General features: G+C 39.1%; 3 protein-coding genes across 3 annotated transcripts; all 3 read right to left on the reverse strand.

Moving 5' to 3' along the window:
• Positions 1-9,180: 9,180 nt before the first annotated feature.
• foxc1a (forkhead box C1a) lies at positions 9,181-11,582 on the reverse strand. Its single transcript, XM_068340726.1, has one exon. It carries the CDS (start codon positions 11,175-11,177, stop codon positions 9,768-9,770), a length of 1,410 nt encoding a protein of 469 aa, XP_068196827.1. The 5' UTR covers positions 11,178-11,582; the 3' UTR covers positions 9,181-9,767.
• Positions 11,583-16,627: 5,045 nt separating this feature from the next.
• On the reverse strand, positions 16,628-19,657 carry LOC137612647 (forkhead box protein F2-like). Its single transcript, XM_068341277.1, has 2 exons — positions 18,453-19,657; positions 16,628-17,584 (listed from the first exon to the last, which is right to left on the reverse strand). Exons 1-2 carry the CDS (start codon positions 19,408-19,410, stop codon positions 17,412-17,414), a joined length of 1,131 nt encoding a protein of 376 aa, XP_068197378.1. The 5' UTR covers positions 19,411-19,657; the 3' UTR covers positions 16,628-17,411.
• A 713-nt stretch (positions 19,658-20,370) lies between these two features.
• Positions 20,371-21,185, reverse strand: LOC137612473 (forkhead box protein Q1-like). Its single transcript, XM_068341013.1, has one exon. It carries the CDS (start codon positions 21,049-21,051, stop codon positions 20,371-20,373), a length of 681 nt encoding a protein of 226 aa, XP_068197114.1. The 5' UTR covers positions 21,052-21,185.
• Positions 21,186-26,171: the final 4,986 nt, after the last annotated feature.

The raw sequence follows: 26,171 nt of genomic DNA on the forward strand, positions 1-26,171 counted from the left end.
GTTAAATCACGCACTATGTGTACATGAACACTGCGACATGTACGTCAACCGGGACACTGGCGCACTTATTTTATCATATTATTCAAAGCAAAATCAAACATAATAACTATTAGGTTATTTTCCCTAGCAGAAATACAGTATGGTAACAATTTCTCTGGCTGTTTCACTTTCTTTATAAATCCCACAAAGCCCTCAACAGAAGCCAAATCTAAGACAGCTAAAAGTGAACTGGCTTACTGGTCTCTTGACCTTACTGTCAAGCAGCTGTCAGACCCCATTTGTTTGTCCTCTCAAAGGCGAGGGCAAGTCAATTATTGAGAAAGTGCATGAACACAGAGGTCAGTGTATTTTTCCAAAGACCAAGTCAAGTGTGTAACCTCCACAGTGGTGGCTGTCTCATGACACTTAACGTAACACACAGCCTGGGATTTTTGTAAACTTCAGAGTGGTCAGCAGCTTTCCTTCTCAATTTGCAGGAGTTGCTGTGCCAGGTGTTTATTTCTGTGGACTGCAGCCCCTGCAAATCAGTTTCCTCATATGGTATGCCTTACGCAATTTGCCCACTTTTTATGAGCATGAAGTAAACAAAACATTAGCTCATCATAAATCACCAGTCAACGACATGTCTGGAGCTGTGATTAAACAACCAGTGCGGAGCAGCGGAGTTCAGAGAAGGGAATTCAGCCTCTCATCCTGCAGCCTATAGCAACTTCTCTTCTCCTCGGTCCCAATGTGTAAGATCATTATTGAAATTGCAGCTCAATTAAGATAAGGAAAAATTGCTTTCTCGTCTCCCCGTTTGATGTTCAGGGGATTTTTCTTCTTTCTACAGTTTAAAAAGAGGCAGCTTAAAGGGACCGAAGGGGGAGACAATCGCTTTCAGCACCCTTTGATGGTGGAGTCGTGGCAGTTTGACAGGATTTAGGTTGGAAATATTTGTGATAGATTTTAAGCGCCATTGTTTTAAAGTAAAAGCTGCATCTCACTAGCTCAATTTGATAGTATTGACAACTGTGCATATGTGGGCTCTTTTCCTGTTCTCTCCATGTTGGTGGTCACAAGCCTTGATAATTGAAATGTGCCTTTTATTATCTGAGTCTTTGATTCCCTTAGTAAACACTGTGGCGAGTGATGGGAAAAATAACAATGCAAAAAACATAATAGCCTTCACAGGATTCATTTTGTTGTCTGAATTCTATTTTTTACTGCAGGTGATACACGATAGTCAAGGCAAAAAGTCAATGTATTTTATAAGAGAAGAAAGAAAAACTCAAGATGAGGATTAATTTCATTTCATTTAGTTTTAAAATAAATTAGCAAGAAAAATTGCGTTTCATAGCCCAAATTTTTGTTACAACTACTTAAAGCTCTGAACCGCTTCTCTGTCGTTGTACTCTTTTTCTAGAAGTTCACATATTTGCCTGACTTGTCACTGTAAACACAATGGTAGAAACATCAGAGGACCGTGAATTGGGGATGTTTACATGAGCAGAGAGCCTGGAGATGGAACAGAGATATGAGAGCTGATCTGTGAAAAGAACCACCGCTGTAGTGCTGCTGCTTGCCATCACACAGAGACACCATCTGGCTGCCTCTCACCAGACGGACAACACCTCACACCTGCACACCTGACGGAAATACACTGAGATGTTGTGTGAATGCTTTCATGATTGTCAAAGGTCTCTGAATACTTTTGGCTTTGAAAAAGTAAAGGCAGATCGGTAGTATGAATGGAGCAGCTAATCATTTTGTTTTCAAATGACTATTTTGAGTCAAAGTGTATCGAAATTCAGAACTTCTTTTTTTTTTTTTTGTCTGTTCTAGTACTAATCCTTTGTCTTGTCATTAGAAACACAAGATGTTCGTAAGTCTGTCGTCTGTCTTTGTACCCACCATAGACCTTATTCCTTGACTTTATCCTTCCCTCTGTTCAAACACTTTAAAATTCATTCAAACATGAAAACAGAGGAAGGATGTTTTCAAGAATCTTAGTTAACTGGCTGAGGAGTTAACAATAGGTCTCTGAATAAATGACCATTGGGAGAGATAGTTTTCCTTCCAGAGGTCAAAGGGTAAATTGTCCATTGACACAAACTCAGACAGCTGACATCTGATACTCGCCGAGGATCAACACAAACAGCTCTGTTTTATGAATGAACTTGTTTGAACACGGTTGTTTTATATTACATATCTTCTATAGTTTGTCACCTTCACTTTCTGTTCCACATTCGTTCATTTATTTACTTTAACAACCTCATGATGAATGTGGATTTTATCCGTTTGAGATTATTGCTTCAGATGGGATTCTTATGATTCATAATGAGATATATCATCTTCATTTTTAAATGAATTATATTAAATCCACAAATAAAAATAGTTGTGCTTTATCTTTTTTGTTTTGGTGTGTGTGTGTGTGTGTGTGTGTGTGTGTGTGTGTGTGTGTGTGTGTGTGTGTGTGTGTGTGTGTGTGTGTGTGTGTGTGTGTGTGTGTGTGTGTGTGTGTGTGTGTGTGTGTGTGTGTGTGCTTGCGTGCTCCGCATAAAAATTCCATTACAACATGTTTTTTTTTATGTCGTCCGTATTTGTGATGTTGTTGTCTTCGTAGGGAGGAAGGAAGAGCTGCAGGTAAGTCCCTGCTTCCAGTTTTCTTGATAGCAACAAGTGAACACAAACCAGTTGAGTCATTGAGAATGAGTGTTAGTCAAGTTATGAACAACAACATACAGTATAAATTACAGAATCCGTACTGGAGATATTTTGTAGTACAGTATTTGTAGAAAACATCATCAGTTAATCAATGAAACTTGAATTCTGTTGTAATGTACATCTCCAAACCTCATTTATCTAAACATCACTTACCACAGCTATCACTGATATTGGAAGGGCGAGGAGACATGGGGAAGAAAAGAATGACATTTTACTGCTGGCTAGATGTGCTATGGTTGACAGATTTGTTGTAGTAGCTCTGAAATTTCACTACATTTCAATCAGATAATTTCATGACCTATAATAACCTGTTTGTGTGATTGACATGGCAAATATGTAATATAACATTTTCATCACAAACAGCTGTAAAGGGAAAAAAAATGCAATTGTATCGGTTTCTAAATCATCCATCCATCCATTTTCTTCTGCTGTATCCGCCGCAGCGGGTCACACTACAGCATAATGTACCAGCCCGATCTTCATGTCCTGGGAGAACAGAGCTGTTGTCAAGACAGCTTTATGGGAAATGACTAACTTGAAGTTTGCTGAGAGTTCTGCATGTCTTTTTTACACACCAAATCTGCCAAGAATGAATAGCCAGTGTGGCAATTTCTTTAAATGTATCTTAACACACATGCAAACACAGACACAACAGCAGCACCTTTGTCCAATGAAAAAAAGTTTCATGTTTATTTTCATCAGTAATCCATCTCATGCGAGTACTTCTTTTTTATTTCTCTTTAAAGGAAAGCTCTTGTTCATTCTGGTTGGTGTGATTCTTTGGTTTCCACTAAAATGACAACTTCTTCTCCTGGGTGCTCCTCCTCTTTTCGCCACCAGACTCTCACAGATTAAGAGATGCCAAGGTCAGGAGATAGTCTGATGACATGACCCTGATGTTGACAACATATGCGTGGGTAAGTGTGATGATGCTGCTGAAGCAAGATGACATAAAATTATACAGGAATAATCTAGGGTTCCGCGGTGCACTGGCGTCACGCCTGGAGTGTCCCCTGCCTCACGCCCTATGCCGCCGAGATAGGCTCCGGCTCCCTGTGACCCGCTGCGGCGGATACAGCGGTGGTAATCTGAAGATGACTGACCGACTAATCTGGGGTCATTGGAATATAATGTGTTTAAGAATATCTATCTCTTATATATAACAGATGATAAACAATAGCATTCTATTGAGAAAAAAAACATTTCGAAATGCATTTTTCCATATATATATATATATATATATATATATATATATATATATATATATATATATATATATATATATCCATATATGTGTATGTATATATATATATCCATATATGTGTATTTATATGTGTATATATATATATATATATATATATATATATATATATATAGAGAGAGAGAGAGAGAGAGAGAGAGAGAGAGAGAGAGAGAGAGAGAGAGAGAGAGTAATCACCTCCTTATCATTCTTTTTAGTATACAACTGATGTTTATACACATTTTTACATTTCTATGCTGAATTTAAATTGTAAGCATGCCCTCTCTCCATTGGGAACTGTCCCCTTGTTATACTGTCCTCAAGCAGTATGTCTGACGCTGATGGTTTCATAGCCCAGTGGGCGCTTTGCTCCAAAAACCGAGATGAGACCCACGAAAGACAAAGACAACTGCTACTGTGTCTCAAATGGCATTGAGTGTCCATGCCACAAGTTCCACACTCCTGCTTTTAAGAGACCACTGACACAGATGGTTTTCAACACGTCAAAGTTTTTAAAGCTGAAAATGTGTAAATGACATGTGCATTATTTGATATACATTTTTGTTTTGCTTTATTTCTATATTAAATTGTTATCGAAACTTATACATTTATATATTATATTTATTTCGCAATGAGCTGAAGCCACCACGTGCAGGTATATAACATCAAAATGATCAAGTCTAATTGAAAGTTATAACCTATAGGTTAGTCTGGTTTAAAGATAAATTGAAGCGATTTTTAGTTGAGTTTAATATTAATGGGGAGAAAAATATAGGTTTTTAATTTTTATACGCTAAGGTGCATAGTTGGCACGGTGCGTATAAAGCTTCTATAAACCGCAGGGCAAAACAGGGTTTGTGGAACTTAAAGGCAGTTCAGGTCGTCCTTCAGGTGTCTGGCCCGGGCTGTCGGGTTATTCGCAGGTCGGCAGTTTCCAGTCTGGAGTCACAGTATCCCATTATCCCGCTGTCCTGACTCACAAGAGGCCTGCGTGACTTCATTCATTCCTTTTGATTTGAAGATGTTACACGATCATAAGATCGTTATTTAATCCAGAAGCTTTGTTTACACCGCATTGATCTGCCTGTTTTGACAAAGCGAGTGAGTCATTTGACACAAATGATCATTTGTCTTTAAAATGAGGTATACGCAGGATAAGAAGCTTTGCGCAGCGGCTTTCTTTCCTTTCCTTTCCTTTTCTTTTTCTTTCTTTCTTTCTTTCCTTTTTCTTTCTTTCTTTCTTACTTTCTTTCTCTCTTTCTTTCTTTCGTTTTTACTTTCTTTTTCTTTTCTTTTTTTCCTTATGAGAGACAAGCGTCGGACGTCCAGCGTTACACGCGTTTGGCCGCAGCGCAGACAGAATTTACGTCTCTGGGCTCCTAATTAGAAACAGATGGAGCTTGGAGTTGGAGACTTGAACACTAACCGAGAGCGAAAACATTTTCCACATTCAGCTGAGTTGGTTATACAGGTGCACACATTCTGAGTGGGCGTCACAAGTTCACAGGTAGAAGTACGGTAGACCTTTTGGTCGTTTGGCAGAGCTCACACCTTTTACAACCAGTAAGATTGATTAGTAGAATACACTTAGAGAACCATAAGCAGTAATCATAAAACGTATGAAAAAACAACATTTTACTCTCCCTTTTATTTAGATAAATGTCACAAATGACCAATAAACGTTTCTCAGTTACAAACACCATGTTTTTTTTTTCAAAGTTTAAAAAGTAATTTAACAATAATTTAAATTTATTTTCAAATATCACCAACAAAAGTGTTGTACAGTTGTACAAAGCATTACCATGCTTTTTTTTTTTTTTTTTAAAAAAAAGGTTATTTTGTCAATGAGATTGCGTGAACTTTGATCTGAAGCCCAAATGTACATGTCTCAAAGATGTCACTAAATTATCAAGTAATTATAAAATAATGAAATCGTATAAACATATATTAAACTATGATTTGGATCGTTACATTTACTATATACGCCATTATCCACGATAGTGTTTCGGAATATATTAATAATCCAATAATAAATGGCAAAAAATTTTTTTTTTTTTAGATATTGTTTTTGTTGTATGTCCCTAAAGCTTTAACAGCTCATGAGTAAGCTCAAAGTCTCAGTTTTAATATGTTGAATATTAACTGTTTGGCTAACATTGACACTTCTGTACTCACTATTTGGCCAAAAGCAGTGAGGGAATGTTGTGCATTTTGAGGAATGCAGCGGAAAATTTCAGGATGCAGCCTCACACGGGCTGAAATGGGGGTGCGCGAATAACCTCGCGTCAAAGGAGACCAGGTTGATCGCGTTTAATGGGTTATATTGTAGCTCAGAGCAACGTCTGATAAGGACTGCTGTTATTTCTGTACCACCGCAGCCTCCCTGTACAATGCTTGAGGACATCACTATGAAAGTGTTCCTGCTATTCCTTCTCTGGGAATATGAAAGCGAAATGAAATTTGGACTTGTTTTTGCTAGAACCCCTCTGGACAGGCTGACAGCAGGGGTCCTTGCGCTGGAAACTATAAACTCAGTACAAATTGTACGACCAGTTCAGTCATAGAATAAAAGAATACACGGGCTGTTGGGTTTCATTTTGGATTGGTAATAATTTGCATTTTTCATAAATTGTACTGCAATTTCACACGACTGTCTCTCTCTCTCTCTCTCTCTCTCTCTCTCTCTCTCTCTCTCTCTCTCTCTCTCTCTCTCTCTCAGAGCTATGAATGATTTAGACACTTTTACGAACCTATGGTGTGTCAAAGGTGTCTCATTTTCCGTGTTAAATGAGGAACTCATGTTCAGTCAGTTTTTGAAGTGTGTGTTCATGTTTGAGTGAGTCATCTTGTAATATCGACTTCATGAATAAATCTGATGTTAAAAATCAAATCTCTCTCTCTCTTCCCGACCTCAACATGTTTCTGGATAGCGTCACCATTTATATAAAAAGTAAAACAAGAAGTGGAGAAGTAGATTGAAAAAACTTAGGAAAAAAAAAATAAAAGACTTGATTGTAGGAGAGATGATTGTGGAGAACTGATAATTGTCTTTTTTTCTTTTTGTCTGGTTTTTTTTTTTTTTTTTTAGTTTGATAAATGTTAAAAAAGGTTAGATGTTTCTTGTTCAGAAAACGCACAGTAATATTGAAAATCCTCTTTCCGTGAATCTCTTTTGGATTTTGTGTCAACGTGATTATTTTGTCATTTGACTTTTATGAATAAAAGTGATGTTAAAAATCAAATTCAAAAAAATATCTCTCTCTCTGTGTCTCTCTCCCTCTCTCTGTGCTGTGCTATGTCCTGTTACATTGTTGATGGAACTTGGGCGGCCGACATCCTCCTCATTGACCTCCGTCTCCCTCTCTGCCTTTTCCGTCTCATGAAAAACGATTCCAGCTCTCTGATTGAATTTTATTTCTTCCTGACCTGGTCTATTCTGCGAGGACGCCATCAATCTTTTGACCACCACCGCGTTTGTTTATCAGGTCGACACTTGGGAAAAGATCTGGTGGACATTTATGAGTCTGATAGTGAAATCTGAAATTTTTCAGAAATTCAAAGCATTGCAGTTTGTTTTGTTCGTTGCGTTTGATGAAAATGTAAAATCACAGTAAAATCCAGTGGGATGGAGTAAGCGGAGAGACGCATCCATGTTTTATTTTACCGAACAGACAGTTGTCTAGAGGCCCGAGGCTGCCAGTAAGGATCAGGAAAACAACCTAACTTCCATCTCAGGATCAAACTTCTGGCTTGTTCATCTACCTGGAGTTTGATTGCATCTTGTTGCCAGTCCCATATGATAGAAAACTTTGGCAAATTTCAAAACTGTTCGCAAAACATCATTGGACCAGCACGAATGAGCTCAAACAGAACGTCCTCTCGCTTTGGAATTTGTTTGCCAATTAATAAATACATATTGTCAGTTTCTATTTTTATATTACACTGTAATTAATGCTCTTTTTTAAATAATGTTCTGACTATGATATATAATTATTTGATTAGATTATTTTTATTCATTTGTTTTCGTTAACACTTTGTCATTATAATTTGTAGTAGTAGTAGTAGTAGTAGCAGTAGCGGTAGCAATTGTATTAATGCTTTTGTTATTATTGATAATATTGATAATGTTCATAAAACGCTTTTATGATACGTCACGGACAAATTTATCCAAGTAGGAGGTACTTATCTTTAAAAAAAAATGTTAATATCATTTAAATCTAAAATAAATATCACAATACAATATTTAAAAAAAAAAATCATAATTATTAAATAAATTACTTAAAACATTAATTGGTTATACAAAGTAATGAAAGCAAAACAGACGCGCATTAAATTTAGACAAAGAAGTAATGTGCCTATGTATTTTTTGTTTCGCTTTAATCATTGATTTATCTTCATTATTGTATTAAAAACGTGTATGTAGGATTTTTAATTGCGCATTATAATATTTATGTTATGTTATCGGCAATGAGCAGAAATAACCATAATAATCTATATTAATGTGTTTACAATACAACATAAATCTGTCATCTCGAGGACATAAATAACCGTTGATGTCTGCTGTTTTTTGCAGTCACAATAAATATTCCACAGCTACAATTGGGGCGAGTTCCATATAGCTTAATAAAACGTGGCAGTGGTGCAAGTACTAGTCTCTGCTTACGTCAGCGGCGTGTCAGACTGGGCAGCATTCAGACATTAGGACTGAAGTGACAACGAGACTATCTTTGGCATGTGTGGTATGATATTAATGGTGCGCGCCGGTAAACACACACAACGTAATCCAAATTAGAGCAGCGCAGCGCGGACACTCACAGGTCCAGGCTTCAGGTCAACCTCTCTAGATATTTCCTGAGAAGCCTTCAACACTTGTGGTGTAAGAAAAAGAATGTAAATAGTAGGCCCGAGTGACATATTAATTTCAAAGAGCCTACAGATAAAATACAACCATAGACGTTTGCTGTTTGAATGTGCGCACTTGGATGAAGCAGTTTCTTTCATCTGTCATGTTTGCATCAACATTTTCTCTACCTCTGGTTGCCAAGATTGAAGTAAGTTTTTTTGGGTTTTTTTTATTAGATAATATTACAAAATATATTAATTTTGTGAGAGTACAAATATTTAATTGCTGAATCTGGTGAGCATTTACAAACATCCTGAATTTATTCTAAACCTGCGGTGATGAACGCACACCATTAACTTAACAAAACCTCGATCACAGAGTCAAATCAGATTCATCACCAACTCACGGAAAACTAATAGTGGCCAGATTGAATTTTAAAATATCACAATTGTGATCAAGTCTGTAAGAAACGAGGCGTAAGTTGAACTCACATGAAATTGCAATTTATTAAACAAACAAACAAAATCCTTCAAAATACCTTTCAACAAAAAAAAAAAAAATCTCTGAAATAGTACGGTGATATACACGTTCCCTTTTCTAATTTTTATAATGGAACATTTTGAACAATTAAGGCAATTAAATTTAGAAACACTTTTTGGTGTTTGGTCCATAATATCCGGCTACATTTTTAAAATAAATTACTATATGCAATTTACACGTCAAAGAAAGCTGTCATATCCTTAACATATAAAACCACAAAAGCAAAGAGAGACTTACGTGTTATTTGCAGTAACAGTGTTCTTTAGAAAAAAAAAACCCAAGATCAAGTCCTTTATGATTTTGTGTTCTTTCTCATATAGTCCTTACGGGGTGGGCAGGTATGCAGGGGGAGACGCTGAATTTTGCTTAAGTGTTCAAACACGGTGAGGGGAAAATATGAAGTCTGTTTTTGTCTTAGTCGCTTTCCTTTCTTTTTGGTCAGAATTTGCTGCAGTCATATACGAAAGCTCCGGAAGTGCGATAGATGGATTGGCTCGCTGGGAATGACATCTGACAGCTGTTATTTCCATTGACCGGTGAATTATTCAAGCCAATTCTCTGGGATTCAAACATCTCGCGGACTGAGTGGAAGTTCTGTTGCTGAGACGGGTACGTTGCGCCAAGATGGCCCAGGTCCCCGGCCTGGTTGAGGTACCATGAGGTCAGTCTCCCCTGGTGGGGATGGTGGCCTTCCTGCCCAGAGTTGAGGTTACCGTGCAGGGAGGACGACGTGGTCGTGACTGAGTAATCTGGTAACGTTTCGTCCACGGTGGTGCTCGGACCTAAATGGCTCGTTCTTTCCCCAGCGTACAAACTCATGGCTTGCATGTTACAATGATAGGTTGCGTTGGAGGTAGTGGAGTTCTGGTTACATGGCGAACTATACACAGATGTCTGATTTGGAGAGTAGTTTAACGACAACGACGGTGTTATACCTGTCCTGGTGGAGGCGCTGAGGCCTGAGGGGAGCTCGGTGGGCGCTTGTGGAGACCCCCGGAGGGAGGTCATGATGTTGTCCACGCTGAAGCCCTGGGTAGAAGCCTGGCCGTGGTGCTGGTGGTGATCGGTGGTGTCCATGCCGATGGACCTGTTAGAGGGTATGCTGTGAGGGCTCCCGCTGGACATGCTGCTACTGTCCGGGCTCTCAATTTTGGGGACGGTGCTCAGAGAGGGTGAGTCGGCTTGGGGTGGCGTCACTGCCCCGTTTTCCGTCTTAATATCCTGGATCCTGACAGGTTTGGATCCCTGCACCGACTGTTCTTGGTCCCGGCCTTGCTGCCTGGGTGGCACATCTTTCTGCAGCCGCTCTTCCTTCTCTTTGAGGGCATCTTTCTTTTTGAACCGTCGTCTCCTCCTCAAGAAGCTCCCATTTTCAAACATGTTGTAAGAGTCCGGGTCCAGGCTCCAGTAGCTGCCTTTACCAGGTTTTTTGTCATCACGGGGCACCTTGACAAAACACTCGTTCAGTGACAGGTTGTGTCTGATGCTGTTCTGCCAGCCCTGCTTGTTGTCTCGGTAAAATGGAAACCTCTCCATGATAAACTGGTAAATCCCATTCAGGGTCACCTTCTTGTCGGGTGAGTTTTGGATAGCCATGGTGATGAGCGCAATATAACTATAGGGGGGTTTGACCATATCCTTGGGCTGAGGTTGAGGGGTATACGGTCCATACGCTCGGGCCATGCTGGCAGGGTATTGGTCGTGAGCCACATGAGAGTACATGTTCATCGGTGCCGGCATCCCCGTGTATCCTCCGCCGGTAGCGGCCCTGTAGTAGCCCGGGTCACTGCTGATGTAGGGCACCACGCCCAACGAGTTGGGACTTGAGACGGAGTAGCGAGCCTGCATTTCTTCAGCTTGATCCGGCGAAAATAGTGGTCCGAATTAAACAGACGTAGAGCCCCACTTGTCGCTCCTTCTCAAAGCTGAGACTGCTCAAATCACTGTTCACTCAGATCAGTTTTTTAAAAAAAAGAAGAAAAAAAAAAAAAGCCAACGAAAAGAACGTGTGAACAGTGCAGCGTGCAGGATCTCAGCAGTGTGGAGCCGTCCCCATGTCTGTGTCTGTCAGGCGCACATTGAAAAAGTTCGAGACTTTGGACACCCGTCACCACACAGAACTTTTTGCGCAGTTAAATTCTTTCCTCCTTTTTTGCTGCCACTGGAGCTCCTCCCCAAAAGTGTTCGAGTTGTCCAATAGGAATTGAGGCCATGCAGCGGGAACAGAGAGCCCCCGACCACACTCAGGACCTTTAGACAAAGCGATTGGAGGTGTCGCTAACTCTCAGTCCCATTCCAGACAAGACATCAGATGTGACCGAGAAGCTCACATGTGCACAATCAGTGTGTGTGTGTGTGTGTGTGTGTGTGTGTGTGTGTGTGTGTGTGTGTGTGTGTGTGTGTGTGTGTGTGTGAGTGTGAAACTTGTGTCCTCTGTCAGAGCTGACTTTAAACATCATTAATATGTTTAAAGTTTCATATATATATATATATATATATATATATATATATATATATATATATATATATATATATATATATATATATATATATATATATATATATATATATATATATATATATATATAAGAAATAAATTATAATTACATAAACAATGAATTTACGAGACACTATCCCGACTGTTGCTCATATGAACGCGATTAATAATATTACGATATTTTTATTTCCGATTTGATTAGAGATACTAGTTAAATAACGGCTTCGTTTCTAGTTTTAGAGGCGTATTTGAAGCCTGAGCGCCAGCAGCAGATAAGCGGGGATCAAAGCAGATCCTCACTGACAGTGGGTGGGTGAAGTGAGATCTCATTACATTGAGAATTAAACACAATTTGTGTTGGAAGGTGTGGAAGTTTATTCAACGAGAGAATTCATAGGAACAAACCAAAAGGAATGAGCTTCACACTTGAATAGCTGTTGTGCTGATGCTCTTTGAGACGTTGTCCTTACAATCAATGATAATTTTAATATTTCAATCTGTTTTCATTTTGATTAAAAAAGAAATGGTTAACAGTGTGATTTATGGAAGACTCCGTTTTATGCTAAGTAACTCATTTTTAAGGCTGCGGTGCAAAACCAAAGTTGGGTCTTTAAAATCTGACCCTGAAGGCACCTATCGCCCTGCTGTCAAAGGCGACTGTGCATGAAATTGCAAATGGTCATTGAGAGGCAATGTTACAGTCGAAATATCGATGTAATCCTTTGCAGGTCGTCTTAATTAAATGTCCGTGCAGAGGCCTGGTGCTCCGCCGGTTTCTCCTTACACGGACCCGGGCTTGAACTTTTTCCACGGCCCTGAGCTGTTTACACAATTCACAACAGGCTTCTTTTTTTTTTTTTTTTTTTTTTTTTTTTTTACTAAATACTTTTGCCCCTCCCTGTCCTCCTTCACTCTTCATTACTCTATTTAATACGCTATACAACTGAATCATAGTGAAAGAATGAAGGGATATTTCAAACCAAAGCCCAAACGTTTAATTGACGTTTTTAATACATGTATTGAGATTATAAATTTTAAAAAAAAGTATTGTGTTTTACAAGATTTAGAAAGAAAGTCAGTTGATTGTTGATCTCAATCACAAATTTTACAAATGCCAAATTATATGGATTGAATGAATTCGGGTGAATTTAACTGATCTAAATTTATCACGCAGTGTAGCGTGTCATTCCTTATCTCTCGGTTCTCTTCTTGAGCTGTTGGAGCCGCCTGACGCGGGACTCTACCGCCATCTCGTGGTAAGTGTCAGTACTACAGACTTGAGATATAACCGCTGGCCAAAGTGAAGTTTTTTGAAAACGCTTGAGTATTTTCTATCCGGGGGGGGGGGGTCTCCCTGCGACGAAAACCGCTGTGACGTCATGCGTGTGACCCGTGGCTACATGTACACGCAGAGTGGATGGAGTTAAGACCGGCTATTTTCTGACGTAGAACAGAAATTTATTTATTTATTTATTTATTTTTTGGAAGACATTTATTTAGTGTGTCTGGGTGTTTTCAGATTTCTGCTTTTTGCAGGAAAAACAGATGTATGTTGGAGATTTTTCATGTCTACTGTTATTCATTCATTCATTCATTCATTCATTCATTCATTCATTCATTCATTCATTCATTCATTCATTCATTCATTCATTCATCTTCTCAGCACTTGTTCCGCTGTGGCAGGTCACAGAGAGCTGGAGCCCAGCTGACTGAGGGTGTGACACCAGTGCAGGGCAGTACCGTTATTTACTGAAAGTCATATGTTAATGATCACTTCTCCTCTGGTCTCCCGTGGTTAAACTGTCATCTACTGTACTTCAATTACTTCAATCCAAAAGACCCTTGGTCCTTCAGCTTCTGTTGTGGTTTCTAGAGTCTACTCAATTTTAAATGGTAGCAGATACTCCAACAGCTGATTGGACTGAAATGCCCTGTTACATTCCGGCAAGAATTCTAAATGTTTTCTCCCTGTCCATTGTTATTTGTGTTTATTTATGTCTGTGTTTTAACCTTTCCCTATATCTGAGGGTGAACAGAGCAACAGTTATTATAGCTTAACCCACAGTTCTCGCTCAGGAGCTATCTCTTCATCCAGCAAAATATTACATATATACAGCATTCCTGTGAGACGCTCAACGCAGAAGCAGATCTGACACAGGACCCTCAACCATCACTAGTCAATATTACTATCAAGGTACTTGTGAATTTAGGATGTGAGCAAACTCCTGAACTGGTGGAATGACCATCCATCATCAGCTCCCACTGTGTGCTTGGGCACATGATGTTGCGCTGAGTGTGCCCAGCTGAGTGTGTTCAATCCGGCTACTTGACTTATATGCTGGACTATAGTATGATCCAGTTCAACAGCATGGACTACAACAATGGTCTACCCAGGCTCTCGTGTACATGCATGCAAGGAATTGGTCATCAACTTCCATCTTGTGTATTGCGGGTCCATTACAGATAGAGTGGTGACTGTTGTTAGATCTTCCGCTGCTTTTGGGGGCAAGACAGTTTTTTTGAAGTAAACGTGGCACCTGAGAAAACTTTTGAAAAGAATAATTAAATTCTGACATTGCAATGCCTCAATATCAGGCAGAGCAAATCTACACAACTCCTCCTGTGAATGTCACTGTGAAAAGAAATACCGTCCTCTGTGACAGTCACTTGATGCTCATTGACTCAAAGGACTACCAATGGGACCTGCTGTGCAGAGACAGGATAAACTCCTGCAGTCGTGTATGCTTCATCTTTATGATGGAGCCTTCAGGAGTTTGTGTGGAAAGGATATATTTGGCTATACTTGACGTCACCAACCGTGCCTTTGGTGATCAATGAAGGCTACTCATATCCAACTGAGCCCACAGAAATAAAATCTCTTGGGTCTCTCATATCGTTGTATTGTTCTGCATTCAAACATTCTCCCAGCGGAATTAGTATACTACTGTCATTCATGTAGTCCACGACAGGTGAAAACTGAAAGGTCTGTGCTACCATATAGTATATGGCGGATCCATCACAGTGATGTAAATTTTTTTGGGCACCAAGCCCAAATCTAAAAACAGGAATGAATTGGGGCTCTGTGATCTTGTGAAGACAGTGTTCCATGAGTTGAGACTTACAAGTGGTTGGTTGTTCAAGAATCAGGTCGTGTGAGGTATACTTGGGGCTCATAGTTACACTAAAGCACTGAAATTTGATTCAGCACTTGCAATGTCCTCCAGATGGGGCAATAACACCACCAAAATATAGTGACCATTTCTGCCAACAGCTTGTCCCCTCCATGGTTGTCACCACAAATCTACTGTACAGGGCCCAGATAGACGGTGTAAAATAGGGGTGTAAAACTCTCTTTCACCAAGGACCACATCAGAATAATGACTGTCTAGTAGTAAACTAGACTGTAGTAAATTTAATTAAATGTAACTCAGCGTGAAGTAACATAAATGTGACTACTCCTCAATGTTAAATAATGCTGAATTTATTACTTATTCAAGTTACAAACATGACAGATGCACAGAAAAATATATTTGCTTGTTTCTCTGTTATAACATGAATCCTTTTAACTTGTCAGGTTATGAAACCCACAGAACTCCATCAATCAAGGATCAAACCATCAAAGAGAATAAAGAATAATAACATCAAACACAAGTTAGGACATTAACTTTGTTCAAAATGTTTTTGTCAAAGTTAAAATGGGTTTAATTACTGCATTGTGGGAAATGTAGTTTTTGCCAAAAGCACACTTTTGACCAATTTAATTTTAGACACTCTGACCTTTTATGCTCTCATGGGACATGTAAAATGATGTGGTGGGCCACATTTGGCCCATAAGCCTTTAGTTTGACATATTTGGTGTAAATAATAGATGCACCTCAATGTACTTAGAAAACACAATGAGTCTAGTGACTATTTTTTCATCATTCTCTTTGCTTTTGCTTTCTCTTTGTGTATGTCCTGTTATATAGTATATGCCCACTGCTTAGTGCGGAAATGTGATTATCAGATGGTGATGCCTATTGTTACTTTACACTGTGTGTGCCAGCTACAGTATAGGGCAGTTTATGTGATTATCCAATCATTTCCCAGTTTGGCATAAATAACTGTATAAATGAAATATGCAGATTGAGGCTATTATAAAACAAAATAAAAACATTACTATTTTGAACAAAGCAACAGTGCACAATGTAGTTATATTCAAAACTATAATTTTTTAATATCTGCACCACGATTAAGTGTTTTTAAACTGCATAAGCTGCCATGCAGAAGATAGAAAATAGCATCCCAATAATAACCATAAACAAGAATTATGTGATGCAATTCAGAATTTTACATGTAAATGTTAAATGTAATTTCTTGACTTAAAATTTCTTAAAAACTGATGTTTGCATGATTTTCAGTTTATTGGCTATGAAAAGAAAACATGAGAAACATGAAAATAAGAGGCCAAATGTCAGCAGAAGAAAGGAAAAACATTTAATTAAAAGATATTAGTGCAAATCAACAACCAAAACAAAGAAATAAGTCAAAATCCAAGCAAACTGAAACCATTCAAGCTTAAAGACAATAAATAAATATAAATATAGAATATAAATTGTAAATTTACCAGTGATTTTTTGCCAAATCTTTGTTTACTGTTTTGGATAAAGCTAAATTCATACTTCAATGATAAATATTCACACACACACACACACACACACACACACACACACACACACACACACACACACACACACACACACACACACACACACACACACACACACACACACACACACAGTTTAAAATGTACATTTCTGAGAATACAACAATAAATTGAATAATTTCTACATTTTAGTTATTGACTGTACACTAACCCACTAACCGAAAAATAAGCCAGTTGATGTGAATATTTTAATCTCTTTAGGAAAGTAAAGTTTTGCACAGCAGTATTCAGATCCAGATGTTATAGACGTGCGTATAACGAGCGCTTTCTCACCATAGGATGGCGCTACACTTATGAGACTATCAATGAATGGCGATACCAGTGACGTGCGGTGATGGCAGGTACCTCACCTGCCATCATTTTTTGACATTAACAATTGAAAATTTGGAAGGAATTACATGAGTGGAATTTTCCTACAAAGTATTTTCATTTAAATGTTTTAGAAATTCAAGTTAATTTTATCTGTCATTTCGATTGATAAGAATAATAATATTAATGCTGCAAAAAAAAGAGAGAAAGTTAAAGATGGAATTAAAGGGACAAAAACAAAAACATTCACTACAGAAGACATTAACACCTCCGACATTTTCTTTCAAAATAAATGTATATCAAAAACGTCTAGAATATAAAATTAAGTGAAAAAATAATTGAAGTGGCGTATTTTAGCGGTAAAGTAAACCACTTTTACTACAATTAATTACGATTTACGGTTTAAAATGGTCAGGATCTGCTAAGGTGAATTGTCCCTGCTCGGAAACTGATCCCTGTACATTAAATGTTCACCAAACGCAAAAAAAGAGAAAAGGTTCTGTTTGTTAAAATTCATCTGAGGCTTGAATTTTGCAGAAAAGCGCATGACTATTCTGTCTTTGGTGTTTTGTCACATGACGCATGGCTTTACGTCCTGATAAACGCTCTGAGTGTGATCCAGGTGATGATAGTGAGGTCTGCCGGTGCTGGGATGATGGAGGGAAGAGATTCCGTTTAGGTCCAGAACGAAGTCCCCCGCGTCACATGTAGTAGTGGAGTGGCTGGAATATCGACACAATCCCACTGTAAAAAACACAGTGGTTCAAATATCATTTGTAACATCTCAATATTTGTGATCGTCTATAGATAAAAATGTATTGAAATTAAATAATTACCGCAATTTTTAACGGCATTACTTCTAAACGCAAGAGAACAATCCTCTGCCACGGATTTTTCACAATTTGCCAATCCGACGAAGTAATGAATATTTAAAAAAAAAAAACATCATTAATCCGTTAGAAACAATCAAAAGACACAAGAGTTACCACCGATCTTTATGTCTTAATGAATATTTAACCCCCCAAAACCCACACCCATTCATTCTTAAAGGCAAATTATGTGGGTTATAACATAAACACAAAAGTGGACATTCAATGTGTGTGTTAACACTGGTGTCACCGTGGGTTACAGGTAACACCTGCAGTGTCTAATAATGATGTGTGTATTAAGCTTCATAAAGCAATAATTAAAGCCATTCGATGTCATTTGGAAAATTTTGTGTTTGGGTGAATTCCTCTACTACAGTATTTGTTTTCAAAGGCACTAAAAATATTACGGACATTGAAGTAATCAACATACGAACAACTCGCTTGTAATATCTTGATATTTGTAGTCAATACCTTCATGGAGACGAGACGAACTAAAATGACAAATTATTGTATAATGGAATAATGAAATATACTTATGGACTTCAAAACAGGCGCCCTAAAATTTGGACGAGTCACACATAATATACAGTCATACACGCAATTTTGCTGGAATTAAATGATGAGATGTGTGTGAGTGTGTGTGTGTGTGTGGGTGGGGGGGTGTCTAAACATTGTTGCCATGGTCGGTCAGGTTCTGGATTTTACAATAGTTTATTTGTTGCAGGTAGAAGAAAGTTTTCTACCTGAAATGTCTGAGGAATGTCGTGCGTTATGATGCCCATAGCTCTGATCCAGACAGTATGATGCCACCCCAGGGTGCAGGGCAGAAGTGGGGCTGTTTGATACCGGTGATTGCTGTCTGATGTATGAAGACGCAACAGGTGAACTCCAGCTTGAGGCCCCATTCGCATAAAGACAGTCCAGTGTTCCTACCATCGTTGTGGGGGACTGCAGCGGGCTGCTGCTGCTGCTGTTGTCTCGGGAATGACCCGCGGAGGTGACCTGACATGCAGCCATGCACGATGACCCGGAGCTTAGTGACATGTGTGACCCGTTATGTCGCCCAAGTCCATCGTAGCCACCTGACGCTGCGTTATTACCCATCGAGTCTAGATCGTAGCTGTTTCGACATGCCAATGAGCCGGACGGCGTCTGGAAATCAAAGTCCTGCTGCAGCATGGACGAAGGAAGTCCGATGCCGCCCATCATCCTGCACATCGGCTTCAAAACCTGACATTTCCTCCGGAACCCCCGAGTTCTCCGACGAAAGGAACCGTCTTCGAACATGAACTCACTGCTCGGGTCTACGGTCCAGTGATGTCCCTTTCCAGGTCTACCCAGACCCCTGGGCAACTTTATAAAACACTCGTTCAGAGACAGGTTGTGTCGGACTGAATTTTTCCATCCCTGGTACGATCCCCTGAAGAACGGGAAACGGGCTTGCAGAAATTGATAGATTTCACTCAAAGTCAGCCTTTTGCACGGAGAACTTTGAATTGCCATTACGATGAGAGCGATATAAGAATACGGGGGCTTTTCAGGGGGCCTCAGACCACAGGATCCCTTATTCCATTTGTTTGATTCATTCTGCGTGCTCTCCATCACCGTTTGCGCGCTCATCAGAGTCTCATCCGCCCCCCCGGCTGCTGGACTGGAGCGCAGGGGACTGTCCGGATGGTGAATGGCGCTCTCGGTCGTCATGGTTGCGCTTGTTTTTGGATCCGTTCTCGGCGGGTGTTCCAGAAAAGAGACAATAAACTTTTCCTTTAAATAATATTAATGGATTCCTAATGTGACACCTGAAAGACTAGTCCCCTAATAACGCCCTGCGCGACCATTACAACGAAAGTAAAGAAGAAGAAAAAAAGTACCGCTGTTCTTCCAGCCTCTCTTCGGCCATCGTTGGTGGCGATCTCATAAGAAAGAATATCCACCCGGTGAAACATAACTCGACCAACTATCAAATCTTAAATCCTCTGGCCCTCTGTCCTCTCAAAGCCCCCCAGAGAACTCACTAGGAAGTAACTCCCTCCCCATCTGGCTAGGATCCAGTTTGGAAGCTGGACAGTGGAGTAAGACAAATCTCCTCCCATGACCCACTTATCAAAACAACTCTGAATAAACTCATCAGGCAAGACTTTGATGATGATGTTGATGACGATGATGATGATGATGATGATGGTGGTGAATTAAGTGACAGTGTTTAAAACAAACAAAAATCTCCAATTTTTCCTGCAATTTAACAGGGAGGATTCCAGCTAGTGTTAGTATGGAAAGGGCTATATAGGAGTCCTGCAATTACAACAACAAATTCAATTAAACCCCCCCCCCCCGAAAAAAAAACAGCGTTCTGCATCATGCTGATGTGTAGGTGTGCATGGAGCTGTTGGCCTTGATAGTTTTAATAAAGTTACAGCAATTATAATGTAAATCACAACGGGTTAAATTTAATTTAATTTTGAAGAGGCTATTATTGTTTTAAAAAGTGCAGACTTTTGACTTTTACACGTCAAAAAAGTTTTTTTTTTTTTTTTTAAAAAGCAACAAAGTTATCATCAGTTCACAAACATTTGTAACAAAATATGATCCTTTTCAATATAGGATGTCACACAAACATCATCAATTCACAAAAACATTTTTTAATTATATAATAGCAATGTATTAAATGTTGTAGAAATGCATGTAGAAGGGGCATCCGAAGGCAGCGTGGTGTGGGTCCCTCTTGAACGGCTCTCTGAGGATGTTCTCTATGGCAAACGAGCTGGTAAACTTGACACACGCATCAGTCTTAGTGTCGGCCACGGGCTGCGGATCCTTTACGCGCTCAGTCGCCTGTGACTCGTTGAATTTCCTGTCGATGCGCTTTCTTCTGCGCTTGAACATCCCATCCGCGAATGTGTACTCGCTGTGAGGATTGAGCATCCAGTAATTATCCTTTCCCCAGGGTCTGGATGGGTCTCTGAGCACTTTGAGAAAGCAGTCATTTAGAGACAAGTTGTGTCGAACCGAGTTCCTCCAACCCGTGTAGCTGCCTCTAAAGAAGGCAAACTTCTGCATCAGATAGTCGTTTATTTCCGCTAAAGTCAGACGTCCAGATGAAGAGTCCCGTATGGCCATGGCGATGAGAGCGATGTACGAGAAAGGTGGTTTGGCTCTGCGCAGGTATGGTTTGGACTTGGTGCTGGTGGAAGGAGCAGCAGGTGCCGGACTGTGCGCCACGCAGTCTCCATCCGTCCTCAGCTCCTCAGCGGGAAGAGGGAAGCTCACACTCCTGTCAGCATCACCGGACACCTTGAAGAGTTCTCTCTCATAATGACTTCCAAATAAGACCTCCAGCTTCATGCTTTTTTTTTTTTTTTTTTGGTGGATCTTCCTTTCTAATGGTGTAGTAGGAGACCTATCCAATATCTTTCCGCGTCAAGCCTGGAAAACGAGCCCGTCGACACGACTGGAGTCCGCTGAAGTTTACTGCAGGTACCATACCTGCTGGAGCTCTGAAGTCCGTCTCACCTGACAGACGTGTGAGTATAGGAATTTATAGCAGGCTCAGGTCAGGACCAACCCAAAAGGTGGAGTCAAAGATTTAGATGTATGAGCATTGCATGTATTTTAATTCAAAATATAATCATCATAACACATCTGAACGTTTCAACCTTACTACAAATGCATAAATGCTGCGCGCTGAAAACACTTATGTGCAACCTTATTAATGTCTCACCTGGACATTATCTGTGATCTGAGTGACAAATAGGAAATGTTTTACTGATACAAGCAGGTGGCGCATGTTTCCTTTGTATTCGCAGGTATGTGCCTCCAGGTAGTTCATGTCACTGGCTCACATTTGAAGAAGAACTGCACGGCTGCAATCGGCCGGTCGTAATGTGATTGAAAATATAGGCGCGATTGATTTAAAAGAACGATTTATTCTGTGCAATTTTTACAGGCTTGAATCTGATATTTCAAAAGCCGAACTAAAATAATCCTCAATTTTCCACGTTCTTGCCAAATTAACCACTCATATGTAAATAATTCTCATTTTGCTTTGCTCTTACTAAAAGTTGTGTGTTTTGTTCCTCCTGCAAAATGTAAAACTACAACAAATGATTAATTCCCTTCAATAGGGAAATTGCAGAAACAAGACCAGGAGGTGAACAGAGTCCATGAACATATTTCTGAACTCTGAATGTAACTATTCATCCTGGATACATTCCTCCTCCCACTCACTGCCTGCAGGTTCATATGGCAGTCATACTGAACTGAGCAACCCCTATTTGTGTAATTACTGGTCTTATTTCCTCCGTCAAATTGTGCTGAACGAATAACACTATGTAAGTATATGGGAACAAAATGTCCCCAAACACCACCTTTAAACCAATGCTGACATCGCACAAGCCACTTAGGGCTTGTAACGATGACAAGTGGTGTCTCACACACTGAACTCCTCAGGGTGACCCTGCATGTAGGTTTGTATTGGTTTGAATGTGTTGGTGTTCAACTTCTGACCTGTTTGTGACACCCAATCCAGAGGTGAAGTCATCATTTTGAAAGGTCATGATTGTTGTTGGAACCACACAATGTCAACAGCTCTAATAAATATCAATTCTGGTCATTGCGTGTAGCAGTTTGTGAGACTGTGGTGTAACAGTGTGCATTAAGATTCAAATATTAAAACTCAAATCTGTCAGGTGCATGCTGAAAAAATGACGATCCATTTCTTTGAAATGGGGCCCCATACATTTTATCAGTATTTTATTCACACATCTTGCTGACTTGATCTTTAAAAAATATTTATAAATTACTCATTAACATAAAATTAACTTATAAAGTTATTTGTTAAAATTTGCAGGACCTTCATTAATTTTTTTCCCCTTATTTGTGTGTCAATGTTCATCAACTACATATTAACCTGTACAGTATACAGTGCATGTAGCATGCAAGGTGTCTCTGTACTGTAAAAGTTGAAAGTTTTACACACTGGAAAAATATTAAAGAAAAATCCAGCCTTGAAATGACAAATCTGTCTGTGATAAATATCTTCAGACAACGATAAACTGCTATGAATCATCTTGACAACAGGAACTGGCCCTTATTGTCTATCACTTCTAAGCCTGTTAAGATCAGTGATATTTATTAGTGGTTTTTATTACTTACTGAACAGTGTGGAATTTTTCTGAAGAAGCATTAAGGGCTTTCACATTTCTTTCTTTTATTTTCAAGTCCCTAAAGAATAAAGAATAACCATGAAATACCAATGTCAGTCTTTTAGCAGTATGCAGACATTAAACAGTCTTTATTTCTCGTCCATCTGGGTTGGATTTATACATTTTAAATGAAAAGGTCTTTTTTGTGATGTAACCTGTGTCGTCACTGACTCTGGCCTTACCTCTTCTTGATAACACCCCGAAGCATCTGGTCAGATATTAGTAGCTGGTTCCCTAATCATTGCAATTATTGATCACTAATAATAACTAATAAATTCTACCTGAAGTGATGACATAATTGATGTGTGTATCCTTTTGCAGAGACAAAACACCAAACCCTGTTGGTATGACTGATTTATTGGATACAGATCTTTTCCATTATGACTTAAAGAATCTCATTATATCAGTATCATTATTAGATATCAATCAGACTGTGTTCTAATGGCTGCCCTGACTGATGCGTCGCCAATGATGTATGACCCCATGTGACCACTGGATATGGAAGCTGTTGCAGTGCAGATTTTAAGGTTTCCTGACCACAGGGATAATGCCAGACATCTGAAAAAAAAAATCTACTATTTTTCATATCATAAATAAAATATATGTCACTTAAAAATAAATTTACTGTCCTTTTAACTAGAGCATTATAGTTTCAAATGAACGTGTGTTCAGAGTCATATCACTCTTCTTTTCATGCATAAATGCTGTAAATGCACACAATCTGTCTTTTCACCCATATTTACGGGCAATGTAGCTTCTAGTTAATTTCACATAATTTTTTTAGAGTCAATATGTTTAAAAATAGGTGATCAGTGAGATGCAACTTTAAATAGCAGCGTGCCAGTTCAAGTTCTCACATGCCTCCTCATAAGAAAAGCAGTAATGAAAGGAGGAATGTAAGCAGGTCTGTGCCTGTCGGATCAAAAAGTTTCTATTTTGGTAACTTCATAGGTAAACTGAACAACATGTAAATGGACTGGTAGAGATGTGTTTTGAACAGGCAGCACACATTTGACAAAAGAGATTTTTTAGGAAAAGAAGCCCGTAGACATTATCACTTTTATCTCTTAGTATTGTGACGACCCCAGCTGGTGGTCGCGTGGCGCTGTTCCTGGGTTAGGGTTAGTTTGCCTGCAGAGTGGTTATCAGTGTCTCCTGGTGACACCTCAGCTGATAAATGAAGGCCAGCTAATTACTTTCTCTCTCTCTTCTCTGCAAGCACCGTGAGTGACATGGCAACTTCAGAAACTTGTGTTAACCTTTTGATCCCTTTATACACTCTAGAACACTCACACAACCATGACTTCATGCTTACTTTACTGATTCTCACACCCCATGATTCATGACCTCTGTTTAATATATTATTTGTGTAAATATCTGTTAAATAAATGTTCTGTTATTCCCTTAAAACACGATGTGTCCCTCTTTGTCATGGCTGTGAGAGCCAGGCTGTGACAGATATACGCTGGAAGCACTTTGTAATCAAAAGTTACACTGTTAAAGACTCGAAATAAGTAAAGATTTGTCTCTTGTATAAGACGGTCATTTTATTTTTAGGCTTCTCTGTAGATGTGCAATTCATTCGCTTTGCAATTTCATGTCACTTTCTAAATGACCATTTATCAAGTCAGCAGCGATAAGCGATGACAAGAAAGGAAAAACTACTCTTCAAATTTAGGCTTATTTCTCAATGAAATGACAGATATGCTGTAATATTTAAATTAAAGTGTTGAATGGTTTTGTGCATCAAGAATTTTGATGAAGGGATATGGAAAAATTTCACAGTATGAAATTTAAAGATTAAATTACCAGGCTCATTATTGGTGAGTAATGGAGATTTACTTTGAAAAGTGACTCAAGAAGCTTTCATTTTTTTCTAATACAGTATTTGTATCAGTGGGACCAGGATGATCAGTTGATGGTGAATGTTTTGTTGTGACTGTCTTTGTGAGTTTTACCTTCTTAATTTCTCTCTAAGAGGTCTGAAAGGTGCAGTATCAAAAGTGTGTTGAAATTGGAATCCAGTAAATGGGGCAACAGATTCCACATTTTCAAGTCAATGGAGATCATCCAGTCTTCAAGAATATGAATAAATGACGTCATTTATAAAAGTTTGAGTGATGACATTGAAAGTAGCATAATAAAATACAGATTGATCCATTTTCTGCTTCTTCTCTCTGGGGTCCTGAGTCTGTATTGAGGCAGACAAGGTTTTATAAACTGTAACTGACAAGCAGCAGGGCTTCACAGCAGCAGACAGAATACCAGATACATATTACTATCAGTGTAAGCAAAGAATGGTAGGGGCTCAACTTTTCGGATCAATTCATTTTTAGAGCTGCCTGCGGAATTTGGCGTTGAAATCATGTTTTGTTGTCATGCAGATAGATCTAGATTTTTATTTAATTTTTGCATAAACTTTGGCTTTTGTTGTGTCCCTGCTACAATATAAAAGAACGCAAAATGTTGATCAACTATTTATCTGACAGGTTGGCTATACTTAAATTGATACTCCAGCTACCCAGAAGAACAAATGCAAATTGGTTGTTAACAGTTTGGCATTCCTTATAAAGACTGGAAAATAAAAAACCCATAGAGCTTTATTTCCTTAAAGTGACTCGTTACTTTGACATAGACAATACTTCATATTATTTGATATGTCTTTGATGTTTTAGTTAAAGGCAGAGCAGAGAACAAAATGGTGGAAGCTGAAAAAGGAAGAGTGTTGCATGACTTTTAGGAAGGATTTAAAACAGGCTCTGGGTGGTCAGGAGGTGCTCCCAGACGACTGGACAACTACAGCTAATGTGATCAGGGAGACAGGTAGGAGAGTACTTGGTGTGTCATCTGGAAGGAAAGTAGATAAGGAGACTTAGTGGTGGAATGAGGAGGTACAGGAGTGTATACAGAGAAAGAGGTTAGCTAAGAGGAAGTGGGACACTGAGAGGACTGAGGAGAGTAGACAGGAGTTCAGGGAGATGCAGCGTTAGGTGAAGGTAGAGGTAGCAAAGGCCAAACAAGAAGCTTATGATGACTTGTATGCTAGGTTGGACAGTAAGGAGGGAGAGACTGATCTATAAAGGTTGGCAAGACAAAGAGACAGAGATGGGAAGGACGTGCAGCAGGTTAAGGTGACTAAGGATAGGGATGGAAGTCTATTGACAGGTGCCAGTAGTGTGATGGGAAAATGGAAAGAGTACTTTGAAGAGTTGATGAATGAGGAAAATGAGAGAGAACAAAGACTAGAAGAGGTGACTGTTG

This window comes from Antennarius striatus, chromosome 18 (genome assembly GCF_040054535.1).
Source record: "Antennarius striatus isolate MH-2024 chromosome 18, ASM4005453v1, whole genome shotgun sequence".
NCBI classification, from domain to species: domain Eukaryota; kingdom Metazoa; phylum Chordata; class Actinopteri; order Lophiiformes; family Antennariidae; genus Antennarius; species Antennarius striatus.